The 25,756-nt window shown below is 42.9% G+C and overlaps 1 protein-coding gene and 1 long non-coding RNA gene across 4 annotated transcripts in view; one reads left to right on the forward strand and one right to left on the reverse strand.

The window, feature by feature from the left end:
• KCNQ5 (potassium voltage-gated channel subfamily Q member 5) overlaps positions 1–25,756 on the reverse strand; it is a 1,147,293-nt gene that overhangs the window by 245,107 nt on the left and 876,430 nt on the right. The window contains exons 4-5 of the mRNA XM_029595626.1: positions 20,767–20,942; positions 15,376–15,501 (exon numbers count right to left, since the gene is read on the reverse strand). Of these exons, the coding sequence (XP_029451486.1) occupies positions 15,376–15,501; positions 20,767–20,942 (302 nt within the window). The remainder of the gene's footprint in view (positions 1–15,375; positions 15,502–20,766; positions 20,943–25,756) is intronic.
• LOC115087905 lies at positions 1,730–22,265 on the forward strand. 3 transcript variants are annotated; one of them, XR_003855652.1, is made up of 4 exons: positions 1,730–1,860; positions 4,702–4,897; positions 15,004–15,185; positions 22,092–22,265. It is a non-coding gene; the product is annotated as an uncharacterized LOC115087905 (long non-coding RNA). The 3 variants fall into 3 exon arrangements; XR_003855654.1 differs by having other exon boundaries at positions 4,702–4,892; XR_003855653.1 differs by lacking the exon at positions 22,092–22,265 and having other exon boundaries at positions 15,004–15,245.

The raw sequence follows: 25,756 nt of genomic DNA on the forward strand, positions 1-25,756 counted from the left end.
ACTATAATGCCAGTAATAGCAGTGGCTATACTCTAAGACAACATGATTAATAGCAGTTAATGGACTTCTCCTCCATGAACTTATCCAAACCTTTTTTAAACCCAGCAACATTAACTGCACTAACCACATCCCCTGGCAACAAATTCCAGAGTTTAATTGTGTGTTGAGTCAAAAAAAATTTATCTGATTAGTTATATATGTGCTACTTGCTAACTTCATGGAGTGCCCCCTAATCCTTCTAATATCCGAAAGAGTAAATAACTGATTCTCATTTACCTGGTCTAGACCTCTCATGAGTTTAAAGACATCTATCATATTCCCCCTCAGCCGTCTCTTCTCCAAGCTGAACAGCCCTAACCTCTTTAGTCTTTCCTCATAGGGGAGCTGTTCCATTCCCTTTATCATTTTGGTCGCCCTTCTCTGTTCCTTCTCCATCGCAACTATATCTTTTTTGAGATGCGGCGACCAGAATTGTACACAGTATTCAAGATGCGGTCGCACCATGGAGCGATACAGAGGCATTATGACATTTTCCGTTTTATTCACCATTCCCTTCCTAATAATTCCTAACATTCTATTTGCTTTTTTGACTGCTGCAGCACACTCAGCCGACGATTTGAATGTATTATCCACTATGATGCCCAGATCTTTTTCCTGGGTGGTAGCTCCTAATATGGAGTAAGCATGAGGGAATGGGGTCAGAGAAGAGGGTATGATAATAGTGGAGATACTGATGGTGGAGATGTGAGGAGAGAGGGATCAGAGTAGCACATGTGGTGGGGAAGGAGAGTTAATGTAGCCACTGCACCTCTGTTATTCTTTTTGTGAGGTTTGGGGAATGTTATGCAGGCACTGCTCAGAGGCACTGGTAGGGGCAGGGTGAGGGATTGCGAGAGACTGATGGGGACAAGAGAGAAAAAGACAGACATTGGGAAGAGCATGGGTGAGAAAGAGGGAGATGCAGGACAGAGTCAAGTTGTCACAGAGAGAAGACTGAGAGAAACTGGTGTGGAAAGACTGGGGAAGGTAGGAGGATTGAGAGATTGGAGGAACAGAATGAGATTGAGAGAGAGAAACTGGTGGAGATAGGGTGGGAGAATTGAGAGACACTGATGGGGAGAGGGTGGGAGGACTGAAAATCTCGGGGTACACAGTAAGGGTTCAAGAGAGAGATTAGTGGGAACAGGATGAGCTTGAGAGAGAGAGAGAGAGAGAGAGAGAGAGACTGGTGAGGACAGAGCTGGAGGTTTAAGAGAGGAATACCATTTGAAGAGGCTACTCCCATCTCCTCCTTCATTGTTTTTAAATGTGAGGCTCTTTTCTATTGTTTGTTCCAATTTCTTGGCTCTTGGTACATAAAAGGTTGGTCACCCCTGGTATAGACCCTAGATGTTGAACTATTGCCACTGAAAACAGGAAGAATTCTGGTTTGATTGAATCCTGCATGGAATATCAGAGAATACTCCAATGGGCCATGCGTCTAGGATTTTGTTGATTTCTACCAATCCAGGAGATGTATAACACTGGAGAGACCTTTATTTTCTGTGCATTCACACAGAAGTAAAGAATTAATGGCTGCACTTGCACCATTTGCAAAGAAAATTGTGTAATTATCAGACTTTTTCTAGAGACAGGTTCTGCATTGTTCTACAGCCATCATGGTACAAAAACTGCTGTAAATGGCTCTAAACAAGACATTTTTATTTTGTTTACAATTTTAGGCTGAGGCTGTTTTCTGATTACATTTCAGTGGAAATGGATACAATAAAATGAAACAGTGCACCTTGAGCCAAGTCCCATGGTTTTTCACATAAGGTAAAGAAAAGGCCTCAGACAGGTGAAGAAAGGCCACATATGTAGGTGGGTGAATACCAGCCTTGTTAGATACAGATGATACTTTTTACAAATCATTAACAGATGTTTAAAGGCTTATTGAATCTGCTAAGATAATTTCTTCAGGCAAATCAGGAAAATGATCTTGATCTGTAGAACATGACTATAGAAAGGACCTGGGCAGTTCTGAAATCTTGCATCTTAAATATTCATTACCTTCCATTTTCATTAGCTGTATAATATATTGTCTAAACACTTGGTTGGTTTTCTTTTAACTAATTTTATTTTTAACATGTATTTCTTTATAACACGTATTTCTAGTCTATTTTCTATTATTTGGGCTATTTAGTTTTCTTACTGTAAGGGAAGCATGAAACATCTGCTTACAAGCTAGTACCTAGGATGTAACAAACAACCATGACAGCTCTACAGCAAATAAATAACAGATCAATGAAAATAAGTAATGACCCTATTAAATGGTCACAGGATCTGACCTTTAAAAATCTTACGGTGGTTATTCTGTCAAAGATAAGGAGTCTTACTGAGAAGCACAGTAAGTATTTATGTTTTACATATAACAATTCTCATTAGTAAGTAAAAAATAACTGTTGTAACAGGCCAGATAGGATATTTAACAAGATTGTGGCTGCCAAGAATTGATTTTCACAAATATTGTAAGCATCTGAATGCTTTGAAAATATCAAGCATTGTATAGCCCTGTAAACCACAAAATATATTGAGGTACATACTAAAAGGGGTTTTGTTCGGCTAAGTTGGTACTTTGCCGGACAAACCCCCAAATTTCAATAATCCTGCTGGTTTCACTGGTCCCAAGTTTTCTGGCTAGCTGGATAACTTGAGGGCATTCCAGGGTGGAGTAAAATTATACCACTGAATATCCAATACATCCGGCTAACTGAGCTGGATGCCCCTCCCCCAGTGAATATTGCTCCCATTAATTTCAGTTTTGCTTGATTCTGTTGCATATTTTGGCTGGGTGAGAAAAAATGTACATATTTTCACTTGACAGTTTTGACAGATGAGTCCTTTCACCCAGCCCTGGAGCTGAAGAAAAGTAGTGGAAGCCAGGGGTGCCTTCCCTGCAGCCATGCAGCAATAGGAATCTAGCACATAGACTTGCACTCCCAATACCTGTAGCTGCTCTCTTTACTCCTGTGTACTTCCTGTATAGAGAAGAAGCAAGTGAGAGTGAAGGAAGGAGGAGGTGAAGCAGCCAAGGTGCCAGAAGTGCATGCTTTCTGAGTCCCTGTGCCACTGCTGCTGCTTCCCCTACTCCTGCTATAATAGAGAGAGAAACACAGGGAGGGGTAATTTTCCATAGTTCTTGTACACAGGTAGGAGCAAGACACAAAAAAACCTTCAAACTAACTGTGTATGCTGACAAGATGGAGTTTCTCTCGCAAAGCGACATGAGATGTTTGACCATCTTTCTTTGAACAAAGAAGGACTATTCTCAGGACAGAATACAAGGGCAAAGAAGGACTGTTTCTGGAAAAAACAGATTTGGCTAGCACTAGGATGTGCATTTGATTAAAAATGAAAGTGTAAAACAAAACAAATAAGGCTAATTTGTTTCATTTGGGGCCCCTGAAATGAATTGGGCCCTCGAATGATTCAAACCAAATTTGTTCATTTCATTTTGGGCCTAGGACGCGTAAAGAGGAGCTTCTGGACCTGGCCCTGGGCTGAGGCCCAGGTGTTGGGACCCGACCTCTTGGATGACGCCCCAGCACCGGCCCTGGATCTGAGCCAAGGCCCTGGGGGTTAGAAGCCAGCCTCTAGGTCGGGTCACAGCGTCAGGCCTGGATCCGGCCAAAGTTCCGGTGTTGGGACCCTTCCTCTGGCCAGACTGTGGCATCGGGCCTGGATCTGGGCTCCTGCTGAGGCCCAGGCATCGGGCTAGTGCTAGGCTGAAGCCTTGGTCTAGTGAATGCTGCGATCCGCCACTGCCTCTGCCTATGTAAGACTGAGGCTTTGGCCTAGTCCAAGCCGGCGGATCCCCACTGCACCGGGTAAGTGGGGGCTGGGAGGGATCCTGGCCCCAGCATTTTTCCAGAAGAGTGGGAGGGAGGGCTCTTTTTCTTTTTTTTGCTATTTTGTTTTGTTTTTTTTAATTGCTTGATTCATTTTTTTTTTTTTCATACAAATTAACCAGATCAAGCAATCCATGAACTGAAATTTGTGGGGAAAAAAACCTCCTGAAAACAAACCGAAAAACGAAAATGGATTTTTATTTTCCCTGCACATCCCAACTAGGTACTAGCAGGTCTGTATTTTACAATTCTTCTACAGAAATCCACCAGTTAGAGCCTTTGGACTTATCCAAGGAGATGTTACCAAAAGCCATGTGGTAAATGTTCATCTGGCTGAGAGCTGAAGTGACTGAAAAAATGGATGATTTGGACCAGTCACTTTGCTGGTCTGGAAGCTAATTGATGAGAATTAATGAACTGCATTAAAGAAATGCAAACTAAATCCTTTTAAAAGATGAGAACAAATGAGAGCCACATGGACTAACTAGAATAGACACAGTAGGACCTTATCATCTTAGCCTTGGAGTTTGGGAACTCATAAAGCTCTGACCGTCCCTGTCTCAGGAAAAGTGCAATAAATAATTAAGGGAAGTGTAGCCAGTGTTTAATTTGAAGACAAAAAGAAAGTGGAACTCTGAAGCAGGGGTAGGGTGGAGGGAGGGTGCAGAGCCAAGGACTGGTTTGAACTCTCTTACAGATCTATCCAACAATACTCTTCATACACTTCTGATCCTCCATTCCCAGCCTCCACCAGTGATCAAGATCTAGCCTTCTTTTGCCCACCAGTGCTCATCCCGTCCCCTTTTCCCTGCAGGCTGCCTGAAGAACAAGGTTTGGAGCAGAACACCCCTGCTGCTCTGCCTCTTAAGTCTGTAAAGAAGTGGTGGAAGTGCATCCTGGGCCGTTCCCCCACAAATTAAGTCCTGAGTGCTGCTTTGGTTCAGAGACACCAAAGGAAAAGAAACACTGAGGCAGCAAGCAAGCGATCCCAAGACTGGCTGCATTGTAAGGTTTGGGCATTTTAAGTTCCTGTCTGAGGGGTAGTTAGAATCTTTTAACTTTATAAGTGCAAGTTTGAAGTTAATTTGATATGCTAATTCCTTAGTCATTTAGTTCCTTGTTTAATCCGTTAATTTTATAAGAATCAAAATATATTTTCTTATTTGGAATGATTGCTGAATATGTAATTCTTATAACATCTGACACTCATTAAGTTATTGTAATAAATTCATTGTGATAGCATTAAGAAAACCCCTAACAAAATTCATTATCCAAGACAAATGGCAATTGTGTTATTTTCTGATGAATTTGGATCAATCATAAAAAGGTATATTTTAAATATTATAAGCAAATTACCCTACATATATATAAGTATGTGTGCACAAAGTTATGCCTGGATTTACAAATTGTTTGTTGGAAATCCCAGTTTCTAAAATACCACATATCTCTACCTCGCATTTGCATGCATATTTTTCAATATATGCAGATTTGTTTTATGCAGGGGATCTGCATAGTTTATATACCTATTTTATAAAAGTACATGTATATAATGCATGTACAAAGTAATTACAACATGTGTGCAAACAAACCATCAATTAATGTACAGAGACAGGTATTTTGTAACAATGGATGATGTATCTCCATACTTTGCTTATGAAAATACTTGTGCGCCTACTTAAAAGCACCAGTTTACCAAGGCCTCCACCAGTTCACTCAGACCACCACCTTTTGACCTAAGACCTCCACCAGTTCACTCACATCCTCCACCACTTGCCTCAGACCCAGCACCCAAAAACTGTAGAGAAAGGAGAGATTTAATTTAATTACCATGACTTAAATAGAAGATGTAAAAGCATCCACACATTTGGTGAAGTATGCATGCAATTTGCTTATAAAATATATGTTTGTGCATGTAATTTCCAACCCTGCCCTGAAATGTCTTCAACACCCTCAGAATAGCCTCTTTGTGCATACATACCTTTTCTGTGCGGCAGCAGAAATATGCGCATAGTCCCAGTCTCATGAAAATTCACTCACTGTGCACAAAGGCTACTTATGTGCATATATTACAATTTTATGTAGTCAAACACAGTGTAAGTCTCAAAAAATTGCCCCCACAAAAGGTAAGGAAATGGGAAGAGAGAAAAAAAACCTGTGGGAGAATTCTGGGGAGGGTGAGGTAAAAGGAAGAACCTAGGGGAGATAGTAAAAGTAGAGAAGGGAAAGAGGAAAATATAGTTGAAGAAGGGGGAGGGGCAGAAAAGTAACAGTAGGGAGGCAAAGGAGAAGAATAGGGGGTGAGGGGAAAAGTCAGCAACTGTGGGTAGGAGGAGGGGAATGGGACAAGGGTGGAAGGAAACCTGTCCTGAAATTGTTCACAAGTTGCCACTTGTCTATATACTAGTAGCAAAGTGTGAGGGCCATTTCCATTGTGCTAGACACCTAAAGAACAAAACATGTAGTTTTGCTGCAAAATATATATTTTTAAAAAAGTGCCCCATTCTACTAAAGATGAAAGAAAAAGGTCTGTGTGGCAGCTGTGAAAATGGACAAAACATGGTGGTCGGAATCTTGTATGATGTAATTAATGCAAAACTAAGCTGTCGGAATACCAAATTAAAAGCAGTAGCTGGGAGACAGAAGTTCAGTACCTGTTTGTTATGATTCTGCCCTCCCTGGGCAGCTTCTCCACTTTTTTTTCCCCTGCCTTCTTCAGCAGCCCGGAGGCTGCCGAAGTTTTTCAGCACGGCTGTTGCCGTGCCGAGACGGCACACGCGGCAGGAGCCGCGCTACCGCTCTTCTACGGCCCAGAGGCCACTGGCATTCTACACGCGGCCAGAGCCGTGCCACTTCCTCATAGCGGCAGGAGCCGTGCTACTATTTTTAGCACGGCTCGGAGGCCGTCCATCTTCTCCGAACAGCTGGAGCCATGCTGCTATCTTTGTGCGGCAGGAGGCCGCCAACACTATTTCCATGCAGCCTGGAGGCCACCGGTCCTACCTTTTCCCCTCCATGGGGAAGGGCCTCATCCGCGGTCTCTCCTGCGGTCGGTGCTGTCCTCAGCTGTTCCCCAGCAGCAGGAAGCCACCTGTTTCATCGGGGCCTGCCTGTGGCCTGCTACTCCCTTCACCAGCGTCTTCAGCGGCAGGGATGCCGCTCTCCATGGTCCTGCACTCCCCTGTTCCTCCTAGGGGGCGAGGCCGTGTCTTCCTTCCCTTCTTAAAGGGACAGTGAGGGAGGAGGTCCACCATTGATGTCATCAGGGAGTCGCCTCCTCTTCAGTATATAAAGGTCTTGTCTTCATTCCTTCCTTGCCTTTGCATGGAGCCAGTCCTCCTTAGGACTTCTCGTCATCTGCTTCTCAAGGCATTCTGTTATATGTAGGATCCTGCGTCTTCGAGATGTTCTCACACTTTTTCTTCGTCTTTATCGTCTCAAGGTCTCCAGATGTCTCGTCTTGATGTCTTCCTTATCCAGTACATCTTCGTCCTGGCAGCGCAAGTCTCCAAGAGGTTCCAGCTTCCTATTTTAACCTTTATCATTTATTTATTTATTTATTTATATAATTTATATACCGGAGGTTCCTGTATAATATACATATCACCCCGGTTTACAAGGAACAGTAACTATCGCTACATTTAGCGGTTTACATAGAACAGAATTAGGAAAAACGTTTTTACAATTGAACAAATGAAGTAAGCAAGTTTTTCCATTGAACAAACGAAGTGAACAAGTTTTAACATATAACAAAAACTAATCAAAGTAAGCAAATAGTGTATAATATTAGACCGTTAATAAACATGCAGTTAAATAAATCAATAAATAACATGGCATGTGGGAGTGAAAATAAATAAATCAATAAATAACATGGCATGTGGGAGTGAAAATACTTTTCTTCCTGATCATTGGCTCAAGGGGAAAGCTTGTTTGAACAACCAAGTCTTAAGTTTCTTTTTAAATGTAGTGTGGCATGGTTCTAGACGCAGGTCTGGAGGGAGAGAGTTCCAAAGTGAAGGGCCCGCTGTGGATAGTGCACGTTTCCTCAGAGCGGATTTCGCTGGTTGTGTGATTAGTCTGTTCTGATAAGCGCTTCTGGTTGGTTTCACGGATGAGTGTAGTTGAATTTGAAATGTTAAGTTGAGAGGTGTGATGTTGTGTAAGGCCTTATGTATCATCATTAAAGACTTGAACTGGATCCTGTATTTAATCGGAAGCCAGTGGAGGTGGTGGAGGATTGGGGTGATATGATCTCTTTTTTTGGCATTTGAGAGAATTCTTGCGGAGGCGTTCAGGACCATCTGAAGTGGTTTGGTGGTGCATGCTAGTAGGCCTAGGAGGAGAGAGTTACAGTAATCCAGCTTTGGGAGTATGATGGCTTGTAAAACCATGCGGAAGTCTCTGTAAAGGAGGAGTGGTTTGAGTTTCTTTATTGTTTGAAGTTTAAAGAAACATTCTTTTGTTGTGTTGTTGACGAATTTGTTGAGACTGAGTCTGCTGTCTATGATGACTCCCAGGTCTCTAACTTGTTGCGTGGTGGAGAGCCCTGCGGTGTCCGGATGTTGGTTAGTGTTAGAATGTGAGGAGGGGGTATAGTTTTCCGGTGCTATAATGAGGATTTCGGTTTTGTTTTTGTTTAGAACCAAGTTGAGGCTGGTGAGTAGATTGTTGATAGCTGACAGACATTTATTCCAGAATGATATGGCTTTGTGTAGGGAATCTTCTATAGGGATGAGGATTTGAATATCATCCGCATATAGGTAATGCCTTAGGTTAAGGTTAGTGAGTAGTTGACAGAGCGGGAGCAGATAAATATTGAAAAGAGTCGGAGAGAGGGATGATCCTTGCGGTACCCCCCTCTTGGATTCGATGGTGTGGGACTCTTTGTTATTTATCTTGACCTTGTAGAGGTATCATAGAGGCATCCTTGACCTTGTAGAGGTATCATAGAGGCATCCCCTCGAACCCTAAACCTTGCCTGGATCCTCGGAGTCTGCACCCTGCCTCCTCTTCACGAATGAACTCTATTTATCCTATCCGTTCTGGCATGGCCCTGCTTGGCCTTTATCAGCTGTGCAGGGTGCAGTAGGAAGAGGCTTCGTCGGAGTCTTCACTTCATCTCCATCTTCTCTGTATGGGGAACCACCAACATGGTCTGTGATCTGTCTTCATTGGCTGAGTATATGGGCGCGTGATGTGCAGTACCGACTCAGCTCTGCTAGCTTGTGTGGAGAACCACCAGCCTACCCCGGCTGTGTAGGGCATGGTGCCTGCGTGGTCCGAGACCAGTCCGGCTAGGTAGTGTAGGGCGTGTGACGTCCGGTACCGACCAAGTCTCCTTCAAGCAACTTATGGCCTTTCCAGAGTTTCTTCATATACGTGACCAGAGTTCCTTTTCACTCCACATATCCAGATTGCATTGTTCATGTGTTCAAGTCTTCGTCTTTGATGTCCTCATCCTCTGACCACTGTCCACCCTGTCTCAGTTGCTGCTCCGTGCAGCAGGTCCGAAAGGGCTTGGAGTAGTCGGAGGACCACTCATGAGACCAACATTGCGTTGTTTGGGTCTCTTTCTGCTGTGTACAGATGTGGCTGTGGTTGAAGTCATCGCTCTCCATTTTCAACCCATGCTGAAGCATCTCTCACCTGCCTCGGTGTTTGCCGGAGCTCCTCTGCCGCTGCATTGGGGCCCAGGGGCACATGAAAACATCAGAGATGGAACCGCTACCCGCATTTTCACAACACTGCCCTCCCGTGCAGTCCCCTGCAGTCCTTACATCAGCCAGTAGGCTGCAGGGAGAGGCGGAAGCATTATCAGAGGAAACACAGTAACTACTTTCCTGCCCTCTCCTGAAGCCTATTGATCAAACATTCCACAGCCAGCCAATGAGATGTAGGGGGAGACAGAGCAGTAGCAAGGAAACAGAAGCACTTTCTTAATGCCCTCCCTAGAAAGGATGTGTAGGAGACAATATTGGGGAGAGGACTACTGGGCTCACTCTGCTCACAGGCTACCAAAAGGGAGTGTTGTGCAGGAGGTGGACCCTTGGGCCGAGGTGGAGTTGACGCTACCCATAGGATTGATCCTATGGGTCCCCACCATCGGCAGGCGGAGTGGGCTCACTGACGGAGGCCGGCTGGAGCTTCGCCAATACCAGCCCTCGTTCCCCGCAGGTTCAGCCTTTGGGTACCGGGGCCGGCTGGAGTTAGGTGGGCCCCCGTATGTAGTCATCGATGAGAGAATGGAGAGGTCAGCCCAGAGGCAGCCACAGCGGAACTGAAGAGTCTGTACTGCACGAGGCGAAGTCCCAGAGACCCGGGCAACAATAGGAACTAAAGTCTGACAGGGGTGCCCGAGCAAGAACAGGCCGAAGCCTGAAAGGCCAAGTCCAGGATATAGACAGTAGAAGCATCCTAGAACAGACTGAAGTCAGGGCAGGCTGCAATCAAGGAGTGTTGGCAAGGCAAGGCTGAAGTCAAGTCCAGGAAAGAAGCAATAGCGTGGTCAGGTGAAGTAGAGGTCTGGACTAGGAGATGATCAGTAGCATGGTCAGGCGAAGCAGAGGACTGGACTAGGAGATGATCAGTAGCATGGTCAGGCGAAGCAGAGGTCTGGAATAGGAGAAGATCAATAGCGTAGTTGGGCAAAGCAGAGGTCGGGTCGAGGAGAAGATCAATAGCGTAGTTGGGCAAAGCAGAGGTCGGGTCCAGGAGAAGATCAATAGTGTATTTGGGCAAAGCAGAGGTCGGGTCCAGGAGAAGATCAGTAGCGTAGTCGGGCAAAGCAGAGGTCGGGTCCAGGAGAAGATCAGTAGCATAGTCGGGCAAAGCAGAGGTCGGGTCCAGGAGAAGATCAATCCATAAGGAAAGCTGGGAAGCAGGAACACAGGAACGAAGAAGACAAACCAGGAACAGGAACTCGAAGGGAACAGGAACAAGGAACATGGAGGAATCACCAGGAGGCAACGAAGTACACGACCATCGTGGAGACCTGTTGCAAAGGTGACTAACAGGAGCTGAGCCCAGCCTTATATACCGGAGCTTCAATGACGTCAACATCTGGGGCCGCCGCCAAGTTACCGCCGCCAAGTTACCGCCTAGGGAGGGGCGCGGCGCTGGATGACAGCATCTCTCTGCGGACCATGCGGAGAGGCCCGCCGCGGAGCACAGGAGTCTGCAGTAGAGCCAAGAACGCTGGGGACAGCATGGGGACAGAGCCGGCGGCCTACAGCCATGAGGGAAGTGGAGCCAGATGCTGGATTAGGCAGCAGAGGGTAAGAGGGCCAGGCCGCGGGCCTGCCCCGGCTAGCACACGCAACAGGAAGTTTCTAGGCCTTCACTCACTTGTTTCTCTGTGGGCATCAGAGAGAGAGAGCCAGAGAAAAAAAAGAGTCATGGGAGCTGGAAAGTGAAGGACAACAATGGAAACCAGTTACAGAGGCAGGAACAGCAGTAAGAGCCAAAGAAGAACAGAAAACCAAAGGAACTGAACAGACAGGGAGGAGCAACAGTTCTTTTTGTGATGTTTCCACATGTTTTCTACTGATTGGTTGAAAGAAGTGTAAGACTGGGTGTTCAAATTAAATGTACTGATTATTTTCAACAACAAATCAAAAATCAGGGAACAACTAGTTTCAAGTAATGTAAAAAAATAAGCTAGTTGACTAATTTTGATATAATTGAAAAGAGTCTTGTCTTGAATAATTCAACCAATTTGTTATTATTAAAATTCTTAACTTTTTATTTAAATTCAATAAATTTCTTTTTGTCTGGTTTTTTAAAAGGATTATTAAATTATTTTGAAAGAAAGGGAAGACCTCAGTATTGGCACAAGATCTGATAGATTCAGAAATTTTCTAGTCAATTATTTCAGTCACCGGTCTTAACCCTTTATTTTTTATTTTATTCTAAAATATTCTTCTGAATAATCATATCATATTTTACTTGACTTGTGTTGTGAAGTGCAATTGTAGAGGAGCAGTTTCTGGTAAATATAATTTTTCTCTTAAATCCAACCAAAGACTTGTATTAATATTTGGGGATTATCTTCTCAGAAAAAACTCCTACTTGCAACGCCATGCAGTTCAATGTATTTAAGTCTTTTTCCGGACTCCTTGCAATCTGGTGACAACTGGACAGGAGCTTCACCTATACCAACCCCTTTCCCCTTGTATTGAGCCCTCAGGTTCTGGGAGCCGGCAGGTTTTAGGTTAGAGTCTCTATGGAAATGGCATATGCATCGTCCAGGGCCAGGCTAGAGTCTATGGCAGGCAGCAAGTCAGAATGGTTAAGGTCCAGGCAAGAGTCAGTGGAAGGTGACAAATGAGAGGGTCAGGTCCAGAAGTCAGTCTGAGGGCAAGCTTGGGAGATGAGAAGGACTGACACATCAGGGCAAGCAGGAAGATGAAGGGTTGGATAAGACGAGACTGGATAGGCTGAGAGACAACACAAGGTTGAGCTGGAGTAACTAGGCAGGCTAGGTTGGAGAAATGAGACAAGAAACAGGATCAGGAATACAGGAACCAGCAACACACAGTACACACCAGGATGCAGGAGTCTTATTGCTGAGGCACTAGAGTTCAGTCTAAGGAGTCCTTAAATAGTAAGGACAGCATGACATCATCAAGGGGCACCATGGAGGCTTTCTTGCCATGGGCCCTTTAAGAGGAGGAGTTGTGCACACATGGGCGTCTTAGGATGTCCGGAGCAGGAGCAGACTGGTGGCGTATGGAGTTGCATTCGAGAGCACACAGGAGGCAGCAGCGGCTATGCCGCGGGATGGCACAGATGGCATCCTGAGCCATGCTGGGTGGCATTGGGATGAGTACCGTGGCTCAAGGGGCCTTCCTGCGAGCTGCGTTCCTAACATAATTAATGAAGAAAGTAAAGAAAAGAGTCTATGACAAAAGAGAAATCTGGAAAATGGAGAATCTAAAATCTCCCCAGAAATGAAATTCACAGGTGCCCTGAATACTAATTGAGAGCACACAGATATAGTCACTGAAGGGTGAGTGTTTGCATTAATGGTTGTCTTAGTGTATTGTAGTGCTAGATGCTTTTGCTGGCTTATTATTAAAGCAAAATTATTGGGTTCTATGGAACACAAAGGTTTTATATCTAGAGACCCTGTGTGAGCAGAAAAAACCACTCATGGATATTATTTTTCTTTCCTTTTTACAATGTTTTCCTGTACTGCCAAGAAAAAGATGGCTCAAAAAATAAGAAATTCACAGGTAATCTGGAAGACAAATGGAAATGGTTTCTGTTATCAGAACTATCTACCCAGTCCTGATGCATTAAACCCACTTTTCCCTTTCTTGAGTACCTCCATTATCTCCCCATCTCTTTCAAATTCAAATTCACACTCTCCTTCAAAACCTTGCACTCCACTAGGTCAACATATTTTTTATGCTTCATCTCTCAGGATGTTCTTTCTTGTTCCCTACATGCCCCGCAGGAGTCCTCAGCTACCTTTTTTCCCTCAGCTCTCTTCCAACTCGGTGCCTTCTCTCCTGATATACCATACCTCTGGCACTAACTGTGAACCAAGCCCCTCTGTTTCCACCTTCAAATCCTGCTTCGATCTTTTTTTTTTGCAAAATATTTTGTTAAGCTCCCTTGAAAAGATAATCTTGCTTCTTCTATACTGTAACATTTGCAAATAGTCTCTACTATACATTCCTTTCCTTGTGTACCTGATGTGTATCTCAGAGGTATAAATAATGCATGAGAAGCAAACATTTCTCAGTTGAAAGCAAGTTCAAGAACAAAGGGTCATAGTATAAATATTACTTCACAGACACAGTAGATTCATGGATTGGCCTCCCAATACAGATGATGCAGACCAAAACAGTATTTGAATTGAAAAAAATCATGGGAGACACACGAAAAATGTCAGCTTGTGAGAGTAAAGTCAAACGATATGCAGTATTAGAAGCGGAAGCAAAGACAAGCAAGCTTGATGGGCCTTGGGGATCATGTTTTTCTCATCTGTCATCACTTTCTTCTCTTAGGAGTAAATTTTCAAAGGGGTTCCATGCGGAAAAACAGCACATAGGCATGTAAGTAGCTCATATTCGCGTATATGCTATTTTATAAACATCAAAAGTTTTTGATGTTTATAAAACATTTTCAGTTTTGCACGCACAATTTACTGGCACAAAAAAGAGGTATTCCAGGGTGGGGTCATGAAGCACACACAGTAGTTGCTATTTTATAAGAGATATACACATATAAATTATCAAACATATTTGTTCCATGTTACACCTGCTAATTGATTAGCACAAGTGAAATTGGACCGTCTTCAATTTTTGAGTGGGAGTCCTGGGTGAACTAGTAGGGATTCAGAGTGAAATGCTAGAAGGTCTAGGTAAACTGGTGTTTTGGTTATTTTAAGTACATGCACAAGTATTTTCAAAATGGTGTATATATACACTTTATAAAATACCTGCCTCTGCATATAAATTAGGAAAATTACCCATACATGTTATATTGTTTTTCACTCCTAACTTATATGCACGCATGTTTATAAAATATGTACTTCAGTAAACACTGTCTTGCATTGGAAATATTCACACAGACAGAAATGTACATGCATTCTTTCAGAGCAGAACTACGCGGAGTTTTATAAACTATGCACCTCCCGCTTCATAGTTTATAAAATGCTGGGATAAATCTTTGCACATCCACTGAAGTGCGCAAATGCAGTACCATGAATAGGTTTGAAAGTTAGGCCTTTGGCATTGGCTTTATAACATTTTATGGCCATGTCTCTCGTCAGTGTTTATCAAATTATAAAAACGGGTCTTTATGTAGCTGACATCATTCTAAACTGTCTGCACATGTATAACATTGTGTTCGTTGGCGATGCTTTATAAAAAGAAATACATACATTTATAACATATAAATACCAAGCTAGTCATGAGACAATGCACCTGAAATTCAGCTGTATTGTATCAGGAGCTATTTTCAGCTCAGGGTTACAGTGGCATTATTAACCACTCAAGTTTTGCACTCTTTCCTTATGATCTTATCAGAATCCTTTTGATGAAAATACTTCTCTGCAGTTCATTTATTTATTTATTTCCTTTTTTTTTATTTTTTTATTCCATCTTCCCAGAAATCTGATTTTACCGAAGCTATTGTCATACAGAGAACAAAAGACACAAGTGTGACTCGAATTCTGGACTTCCTGATTGCCACTTTGATCACCAGTCTATGCTTCTTTCTAGACAGAGCAGGATTATAGACTTGTCATTCAGTGACTCCGTATCTGATTTTCCTCATTCTGCTCTTTTGCCGGTAAGCTTTGTGTTCTTCTTTATCTAAACTGCAATCTGCCATCTCAGCCACTGCTTTCAAATTTACTGAACTAAATCAATAAAGTGGCCCTCTGAAAAATGTTTCCAGCCATATCGTTTCAGCTCCTTTTCATGCACTATCCTCCTTTACGAGGACCATCAATGTGAATCAGAACGGAAGTTTTACTTACTGTGCCCCACCACAGAGCATCGGCATACGTAGAAAACTGGGCATTGGCTTCTTTTTCCACCAGATAGACAAGGAAAGACGAAAAGATGAGAACTAAAAACCCTATGTACCAAGCAGTGATGAGTTCCTGGATAATGAAAAGATGGATATAAAAAAAACAAAAAACCTGGTGAGATACAAAGAGGCAAATATTCAAAAACCTGTTGAGTGAGCAAGATAACCAACTAATGTTAGCTGGTTATCTTCAGGACATGTTTCAAATGAACAGAACCGGCCAGGTGTTCAGTCAAAGATTTATCAAACTTATCCAGTTAGTGTTGACAATCAGCACTGACTGACTAAGTTCCTTCCCTCCCTCCGTATTGAGGCTCTTTAAAAAAAAAAAAAAAAAAAAAAAAGACTTCTGCCTCACTGCTCACTACCATTCCCTCCATCCTTTCTGCTGCTTTCCCCACTATCCCCATTGTCCATCCCTCCCTCCTGTCACTCAAAAAAAACAAGGGTCGTGCGGCAGGGATAATCACCCCCCACTCCTGTTGTCAGAAAAAAACAGCCAGCCAGGATGGCCCAGGATCTCCTGCATCCCTCTTGTCCAAAAAAGGTTACAGGTCTGGCTGAGGATCCCCTTCCACACCCCCTGTCCTTCTCTAAGCTTGCGCCCAGGCTTTGCCCAGAATATGACCGGCTAAATTCAGCTCCCTAATGAAATTCTAGGGTGGGCTGGGTAGCTCAGTCAATTTTCAAATACTTTAAGCTAGCTGGCTAAGTTCTTGCTTAGCTGGGCAGAGCTCTTTGAATACTGACCTCGACAGCTACAGTATACACAGTCTTAAATCCAAACATTAGCAGAGTTATAAGAATACTAAACGTTAATAGTCATTATGACAAAGTAACAAAAACATACTTTCCAGCTAAACTTAACATTACAATGTATGAATTAGCACATGCGGCACTGTCAGCCGGAGCTATTCTGAAGCCACATTAGGCCATTTACCGCGCGATAAATATTGGTTTTCGTATGGTAAATGGCCTAACACAGGGATAACGCAAGATATTTGAAATACATTGTGTTATTTCAGTCCTGGCACCACATGTATTATAATGGGCAAATTAACATGCAAATGCATGGTAATCAGCTCATTAATACCCTAAATAATGCAAATCAAATAACACTGTTTGCTTAAAAAAATCGCAAACTGTCAGGCCGATACAGAAAAGTGCAGCCGTGGTTACCCTGCTTCTAACCCGCTATCTACTCACAATTTGGCCGCGTTAGTCCAACCTGCGATTCACTATCCCTTTTAACCCATCCTTACCGCTTCTTTAAATCAACGGGAAACCCTTTCCGCCCACGGCATGTATATGGTATGTAAACGATCGGATTAGCTATTCCCTCCCATACAGTAACGTGCCCCCACGATTATCGCCTTTTTAACCTGCAGTTTTGCCGCATGTTTAACCTGTTAATTTACCGCCTACCCTTACCCCTGCATTAGTGTGGAGCGTCAGGCAAGCCCCGGCAGAGAGAGACAGCAATAGGCAGGCTCCGGTCAAAATCGACTCGACATGTTATTAAAGCAAATGTGAATAAAGTGCAGCAAAAGTAAACTTACTGCATGTGAATGACAAACAGTCCTCTCTCCCCCCCCCCCTCCCGAAGCAAGGCGCACGGCGAAAATCGATTCGACATGTCATTAAAGCAAATGTGAATAAAGTGCAACAAAAGTAAACTTACTGCATGTGAATGACACACAGTCCTCTCTCCCCTCCTCCCGAGGCGCGCACCGCGGCTCCCCTGCCTCCCGGGGCAGCCGGCGGCGAAAGTGGCTTCCAGCAGCCCCCGCCAGCGAAGGTAGATGAACGCACACCTGTATGTGCAATTTGGGCGCTCAAGGCAGCGAAAGTGCATGACCGAATGCCGTGACATCACGGCGTTCGGTCATGCACTTTCGCAGCCTTGAGTGCCCGCTTGTATGTTCAATTTGGGCGCTCAAGCCAGCAAAAGTGCATGACCGAACGCCATGACGTCACGCACGGCGTGCGCTCATGCGCCTTCACTGCCTTGAGCGCACAAATTGCACGTACAGGCGTGCATTCATCCACCTTGGCCGGCGGGGGCTGCTGGAAGCCGCATTCGCCGCCGGCTGCCCCCAGGAGGCAGGGGAGCCGCGGTGCGCGCCTCAGGAGGGGGGGAGAGAGGACTGTTTGACATTCACATGCAGTAAGTTTACTTTTGTTGCACTTTATTCACATTTGCTTTAATAACATGTCGAGTCGATTTTCGCCATGCGCCTTGCTTCGGGAGGGGGGGAGAGAGGACTGGCCATCCCCGATGCCCGAGCGTAGGAGAACCATCCACTTCCTGGTGCCTGTCATTTCAAATGATATTTGAAATGACAGGTACCAGCGCACCCAGGATACTGTATAGGCGCTGTATAGCGCTCTATACAGTAAAATGGATTGCTCAGGCCTACCGCTTCATGGACGTGCTTTGGACGCGGCTTGCATTTGCGTCTAATTTAAATACTTTATCGAGCGGTATGTGATCAGAACTGTGCGTGCGGCAAACGAGGGTGCGCCCGGCACTGCCGCACTCTTTCTAACGCGTCCTTACTGTATCGGCCTGTGTGTTATTTAACCTGAAGTTAGCTACAGTTCTTCAGTTGTAGCTAACTTCCCCTGGGAACACTGGATTGCTAGCGCATGTCCATTGTTTCTGGAGCCATTGCCTTAAGGGGCTGATGGACCTGAGTAAGCCCACCCCTGAAAGTAGTCAAAAACCACAGTGGTCTCTATAGACCTCTTTCCCAATCCTCCCTGCCACCCCTGGAGGTGGCCTACTGTAAAAATAAAAAAAATAATATTTACATCAGTGCCAGGCTCTGCATCTAATCCCTTACCCCTCCTTTTCATTATTAAAATCTGACACCCCCTCCCCCGAGGCTGAGATCCCCACTCCCCAGCCGCCCCCTCCCCTTACTCACAAAAACCGCCCTAGCGGTCAGTGGGGGCCTGGAGAACTCCCTAGGCTCCGAGTTTGGTGGTGGCCATTTTTCAGAACGGCGCTGCCTGACCCTTACCACTATCACATGCCCCATATCCTGGGGCTGCCATCACGTGTTGTTATGGGGCATTTACTGCCATGGTATTTTTCCCTGCATATTTAACCAGAGGAAAAATACTGCGGGAATTACAAAGTAGCAGGGCAATATTGCCGCAGCTTTGTGCCTCCCAAGGTATTTTTCCCTCAGGGAAAATATGCAGGGAAAAATACCATGGCTGGGAAATGAGCCCCTAAGTGTGAGGTAAACCACTCTCCTTCTGCTGGTAGGGGTGGGGGAGCTGAATGGCTACCTTGCCCTAGGGGGAAAATGGAGATATCAGGGAGGCAAGGAAGGATCTTTGGGGATATAGGTTTTTGTTTTGTTTTAATATAAGTGGGATGGGGCTAGATTTTTGGTTACATCATAAGGAGTCCCAGGGGGCATTAGAGCATGCCATGTCTCAGTTTCAAAGGGACTAGCACACTTGTCTGGTGAGCTAACCATATGCAGCAACACAACAGTGGAGCAAATGTTTGCCCTTTTTTTTTATTGTTTGCAGCATTGTGAATAGGGGTAAATTTGTCTAACATTGACTAACATCTGCAATAATTAAGTATAAAAGAGTACATACAAAAACCCAAACGCACTTCATGCTACAGCAGATTTCAAAGCACCAGAGTCCTTCAATCCATAAAACTGATACACAATATCCCCTCTGCATCATATCCTGGTATGGATTTGATATAAACAGTGGAGCTGGACTATTTTATTGAAAGCAGTGAGGCAACTTTTCATGCTGCATTAAAAAAAAATCTTAGAAAATGCCTACAAAAATGAAATGTGTTAGTATATTAAAATGATTGAATATGCCCTGCAGACGTTAACTCTTATTGCACATCTGAATTCCCCGAAGGCTCTGATAGTTTGTATTGGACCAAAATAGGAATTATTAAGAAATGATGTATATGAGCTTTGAGACCTCATAGGTCCCTTCTTTAAAAACTCATGTACACACTTCTGGATAACTCTTGCGTTGGTTTAATAAAAAGTATCTCAACTCAATACAATATGAAACACCATCTGACAGACTCAGCGGCTAATGTATGAAGCTGAGGAACTTTCCACAGAAATTCAGCAGTAAGGTGTGAAGAGTTTGTGTTGCCAGCTTATTTGAATAATGTGCAAATGGTTTTGCAGGTTTTATTTTTGCAACAAGGTTCACGCAAAATCACAGACTTCATCATTAAAAAAATGTAACAATTTGTTGATATGTAGCTAAGTTTTAAGAAAAATTTCACTTTAGAAAATTTTTAGCATGGAATTTTGCTTATGATGAATTACTAATCAGCTGATTTGCATTGTTTATCTGCTCATTATTGATTTGGCATAAGTTTAGCAAATGGATTCGCACATGCAATTATGTGTGTTAAAACAGCAAAGAGTCTGCATACAATTTTGCAAACAAGATTACCTATGCTATTTACCATTGATTCATCAAGGCTTTTCCCCATAGACACAGATTGGGAGAAATGACTTAGTGAATCAGGCCCTAAGTTTGCCATTCACAGCTTAATATCTTATTTCTTTATTACAAAGCAAAAAAAAAAAAACCCAAAACTGCAGTTTTCTCTAGGACCAATATAGCTACTTGCTTAACTCTACTTGCTTAAGTATGCTATGTTTTGAAAGTATGAGCTGACATGTTGGGCAGTGTTTTGGCTTGAACTGTGTATAGCAGAAGAGAAAAACAACGTTAATAATTCTTCTCGGTAGCCAAAAAGGCTTGGATGTATCTCAGAGGTATCATGTTTATTATGCCCTCCATGGGGTGAGAGAGAATATGTATAATACCACAGGGATAATCCCTGCTGGTACTGGAGTGGTACTGAAGCTTTCAGTCTCAGAGGAGATCTCTCTTTCAACAATCGACCAGTAGTGGACCAATAACTAGACCAAGGCAATAGTTATTGTGGGAGGATAGTAAGAAAATGAGGAAATAAAAAGAGTGGACTGACTAAACCACTAGCCACAATATACTCATCTCAAAGTCTTCTCAGCCAAAGCTGTGGAAGTTTATACCTCTTTTATATAAAAGTATCTTGTTCAACATATGTTACTGCATAGGTCATGTGATATTAACAGTGCATCTGAAATCAATTAAAGAATGTTGGCCAGTGTTACAGATCATAGTTCTAAATGAGCCATATCTTGCCACAGGAATGAATAATACAATGGCTCATACTGTCTGGCACAGTCTGTAAGCAGATTAATGAATTTTGGTAATCACTTCATGCATTATGTCTGTTATTGCAGTAACTTATGCAATATGCTCAGACTCTGTCACTTACCTTACTATGAGCATAAACAACTGAACCTAATAACTTCCAAGTGCCCCCTCTCCGGTCCATGCGTACCATCCGAAGGATCTGTAGGAAGCGAAGGCTTCTGAGTGCGGATGTTGCAAAAATGTTTCCCTGAGTTCCAGCAGAAACAACTGCTACTGAAGCAATGAGCACAATGATATCTGAAAGAAATCAGTTTCAGAAGGCCCTCAATGTTAGTGCATTGAAATACATAGAAAAATAGGTCAGCAACAATTTGTAGACAGCACAATTTCACTGGACTGTCTTCACACATTTCTGACTAGTTTCAAGAGTTATTTTCTCTATATGAGATTAGTGCAAAAGAGCAATAGATGATTACCTGAATATATAAGAATTTGAAGCCTGCATGTATTTTTAGAACAGAGATATACCATATTTTATAAACAGTGCAGCTCCCACCTCACAGTTTATAAAATATTAGCATTAACCTCTGCGCCGTCACTTATATGCATAAATGCTGTAATGTGGAGGGGGTTTGAAAGGTAGGCTCTAGTCTAAAGGTTAGTTTGCATGGAAAATTGTATTGCATGAAGGTCCTAGCATGTACTGTGACCCAATCTCAGAGGACTTTAACATATATACACAAATATTAACTTGCACATGCATGTAAATGAAGGAACATTATAGGCAAATTAGGATTTAACAGGAATGTGAGAAATAATTGTGGTATGATCTCCTCTAAGAGATATTTAGCATACACTAGATAAGGTTTAAAATTTAACATCTGATTTAGACTACCAGTAAGCATTGTGGCTGAAAGACAAAGGTGATGCACCAGAGACGACATGTAAATGTTTACTCACAAACCTTGAGCTATAATACATCTCCCAAATACACCAGCCACACTTTAGACCTTTCTATTTAAATCCACACTAATTGACACAACAAAATATTTACAACTAAAAGTTAAAACATGAGAGATGGGTTTCAAACATTGTTGTAAAAGTCGCAAAGTATAAGATACAATTGTTTTACTGGTTCTAATAATGTGTCATTCCACACCTTCCAAGAGATGATTATAATGGTTATTGCTGCCCTTGAAGTGATTCATCAGTTCCAAACAGGCATTCTGAGTCTGAACAGCAGTATGTGTGGTGAAGGATTCTTTTTGTTTGACTGCTGAGCTCTTTTCAGAATGCTTTGGGGCCCTTTCAGATGATGTCATCCTGCTACTGTGGCTTCATTCAGAGCTGGTACTGCTTTGGGGGAACCCATTCCACACGCTTTTCAGTTCTCCAGGGAGTCCCTACCTACTAAACATTTCAGTGAATCTCTCCATATATCTTTAGGTTACTCTCACAGAGAGCCATGGGGCTAAAGCCAGCCATAGCCCCAACACTACAGGGTGGATGTTTAGAAACCAGTACCCTTTGAAGATAGAGCTGGAAAATTTCCCTCCCTGGAATCAGTGATGTGGATGTGTCTTCCTCCTTGAAGAATCTCCTGCCTCTGTGTCATGTGAAGGTATTGGCCAGTCATCCTGGCTTTGTGTGGTAACATACCCTGTAAAAGTCTTCCCATCAATGTACATTTTTCACATTCTGCTGTGCTGTCTAAAAAGTACAATTAAAATGTATTAAAGTAGGAGTTTGTTTCACTGATCTACACAACATACTCTACACTTTAATCATGAAAGAACAATTCTAGAAATATTCCAAAAATAATCAAGAATAAAAAAAAATGTCTTGATTGGATAAGTCTTTTCACTCTGTCACAGCAAACCCAAATTAGCTCCAGTTCCAAAAAATTGCCTTAACAAGCTCCATAATAAGTTAGAGCCTGCCTGTATCCAATCACAATAGTTGAGCTGATTTGAATATATGAAGTGAATTTGAAGCAAAGGTCAAAAAATGCCAAACAAGATTCTGCTGAAAGAACTCAGGGATATTGATATTCAAATATTGGAGGAAAACTAGAAGAACATTTCAACGTGTGAATTTCCTCTGGGGCACTGTCATATCCATCATTTGAAACAGTGTGGCACCACCAAGACATTGCTGCGATCAGGCCATTCCTCCAAAGTGTGTAACCATAAGTTAAAGAAACTCCTATGGCAGGTCACTGTAAAGCCTAAGATTACTTTAAAAGAACTACAGAACTCTCTGGTTGAGACTGTGAAAAATGTTGACTATTCAACAATTTCAAGGTTACTCCACAAACATAGTTTGTATGGGAGGGTGGAAAGAAGGAAGCCATTGCTGAAAGAAAGACATATTATATGCCGCATAGAGTTTGCAAAGAAACACTTAGGGGACATTGCAAGAATGAGAGACGATTTTGTAGTTTGATGAGACCTAGATGGAATGATTTGGTCTCAATGCTAAGCAATATGAATGGTGTAAAACCAACACAGCATATCACCCTGCTACCACCATCCCAGTAGTAAAGCTTGGTTGTTGCCAGCCCTGGATTTGTCAAGATTATGCCTGTGCTTAGGATGGCAAACATTTAGGGGCAGCAGGCTGGTTAAGATTTGCTGCCTTTGAGCTCTGGCCTTACAGGAGGTGAGGGGGTGAAAATACCAAAACTTCCTAAGGGGAGCAAAATCCTATATCCATCCCTGGTTGATGCAGCATTATGCTGTGGAGATGATGCAAGTACAAGCAGATCCTGGAGGAAAACCTATTTCTGTCTGCAATAGACCTGGAGCTAAGGGGAAGATTCAACTTACAGAAGAATCATGAGGGGAAAAAAGTGAATGTCCTCAAGTGGCCCAGTCAAAGCCCAGATCTGAAACAAATAGAAAATCTGTGGCAAGATGTGAAAACTGTATATGTTTCAGATCTGGGCTTTGACTGGGCCACTTGAGGACATTCACTTTTTTTCCCTCTCATTCCTTTGTTGCTTTTGCTTTGTGCATAGGATCATGATTCTTCTGTGGAGATGATGCAAGATTTAGAGAAAGAGGAGGAGGAATACAATGTAGAGGAATTGGAGCAAGGAAGCAATGGCATCATCCTGGAATATGTTCAGAGCCTTGTAAAGTCTTCACACAGTTGTATATTTTTCACATTTTGCTATCTAAAAAATACTAATCAAAATGTGTTAAAATAGTAGTTTATTTCACTATCTACCCAACATACTCTATACTTTCATTGTGAAAGCACAATTACAGTAATTAAGTAATTAAGAATTTAAAAAACAAAATGTCTTGATTGCATAAGTCTTCACACCCCTTGACTCAATACTTGTTGGAAGCCCCTGTTGCAGCAATAACAGCCACGAGTCATTTAGGATAACTGTCTACCAACTTTGCACTCGGGATGTTACAATTTTTCACATTTTTCTTGGCAGATGCTATCAAGCTAGGGTGAGAGTACAATGTAGAAATCTCATCTTTGTGTACCTTTCCTCATTCCAAATCACATCAAATGTTCACTGATGTGTTTTGTGCTGTTCGTACCTCTGACTGTGCATGTAAAACTGGCTCCCAAACCCTAGACCACTACCAAAATCTCACCTTGAATTACTAGTTGACCCTCTTACAGTGGTATAAATAGATAACAAATAAGAGTGCCACCCAGAGTTGCTCTCTCTCTCCCCCACCTAAAACAGGATTTTCAATATTTCTGGGAAATCTAGGTTGGGGCATATTGCACAGCTTAACGCCAGGAAAAAACGTGTAGTTATTTCCAGCGATAATATTCGTTACACTATTGCACACAATGTTAAACACCCCTCATTTTCATAAACTCCTCCCCTTTCACTAAATTTTCAAAATCTGCATATGGATCTCAAGATGCAAAGAAATAATGCATGCATTATGGTGTTATCGTGGGCATTAGGGCCCTAACACCCATGATAATGCCCTAACGCATTTTATTTATTTATTTATTTAAACATTTTTATATACCGGCATTAGTTGTGGACATCATGTCGGTTTACAGTAAACAGGTTAAGCTTGGAAATTACATTTTAACAGGGAAGTCAAACTGGGAGAGGGGGTAACGAAAGGTAGCTGAGAAAAGATAGGATGAATGACCCGGTTAGCTGACCTGTAACAGATGTTCTCGGAGGACAGCAGGATGTTAGTCCTCACGCATGGATATCATCAGATGGACACACTGAGCATGCCTAACATGCCCTATACCACGCCCCCATGCGGCCTCCAGTCTTGTAACACAGAATTATAATTAAAACAAAAAATAGGAGAAACCCAACTCTGCAGGATTTTATGAGGACTAACATCCTGCTGTCCTCGGAGAACACCTGCTACAGGTAAGCAACTCTGCTTTCTTCGAGAACAAGCAGAATGGTAGTCCTCACACATAGGTGAATCTGTAGCTACAGACTGTTCCCCAACACAAAAGGGGACCTACAGACACCCAACCAGGTGCCAATGGGCACAACAACAACAGAGCTGTTGGTAATAGGGGTGGGGTGGGAGAGACAGCCTGAATCCAAACAATGGGCCCTAGGCAAAAGAGTTGGGTTCTACACCTCAAACAGGTTCTGAAGGACAGACTGGCTGAACCTACTGTTACGGCAGCCATCCCTATGCAGACAATAAAGCAACATGAATGTGTGGAGAGAAGTCCACGTTGCAGCCTTGCAGATCTACTCCACAGGAACTGCTCACAAGTGGGTTACGAGCGCTGCCATGGCTCTGACAGAACAAGCCTTGACATGAATCCCAAGGTACAGTCCCATCTGGGCATATCAGAAAGAAATGCAATCTGCTAGCCAATTGGATAGTTATTTCATTTCAAAAGAAATAACAATTTGGGTGGGCTATCTATGGGCTTCTGTCCACTCCAGACAGAAGCTAAGGCTTGTTTGTAGTCCAAACTGTACAGTGCTCATTCCCTTGCTGCAAATGGAGCCTGGGAAAGAATGTTGGCAGGACGATGAACTGGTTAAGAAACTGAAAGGAGCAATTGCAAAGGTTAAGAGTTTAGCTCAGGCATGGATGTTGTTTAAAAACAGCAAAATTAGGAGTGGAGAAGGAAAGTGG

The sequence above is a fragment of the Rhinatrema bivittatum genome, chromosome 3, assembly GCF_901001135.1.
Source record: "Rhinatrema bivittatum chromosome 3, aRhiBiv1.1, whole genome shotgun sequence".
Classification (NCBI taxonomy): Eukaryota; Metazoa; Chordata; class Amphibia; order Gymnophiona; family Rhinatrematidae; genus Rhinatrema; species Rhinatrema bivittatum.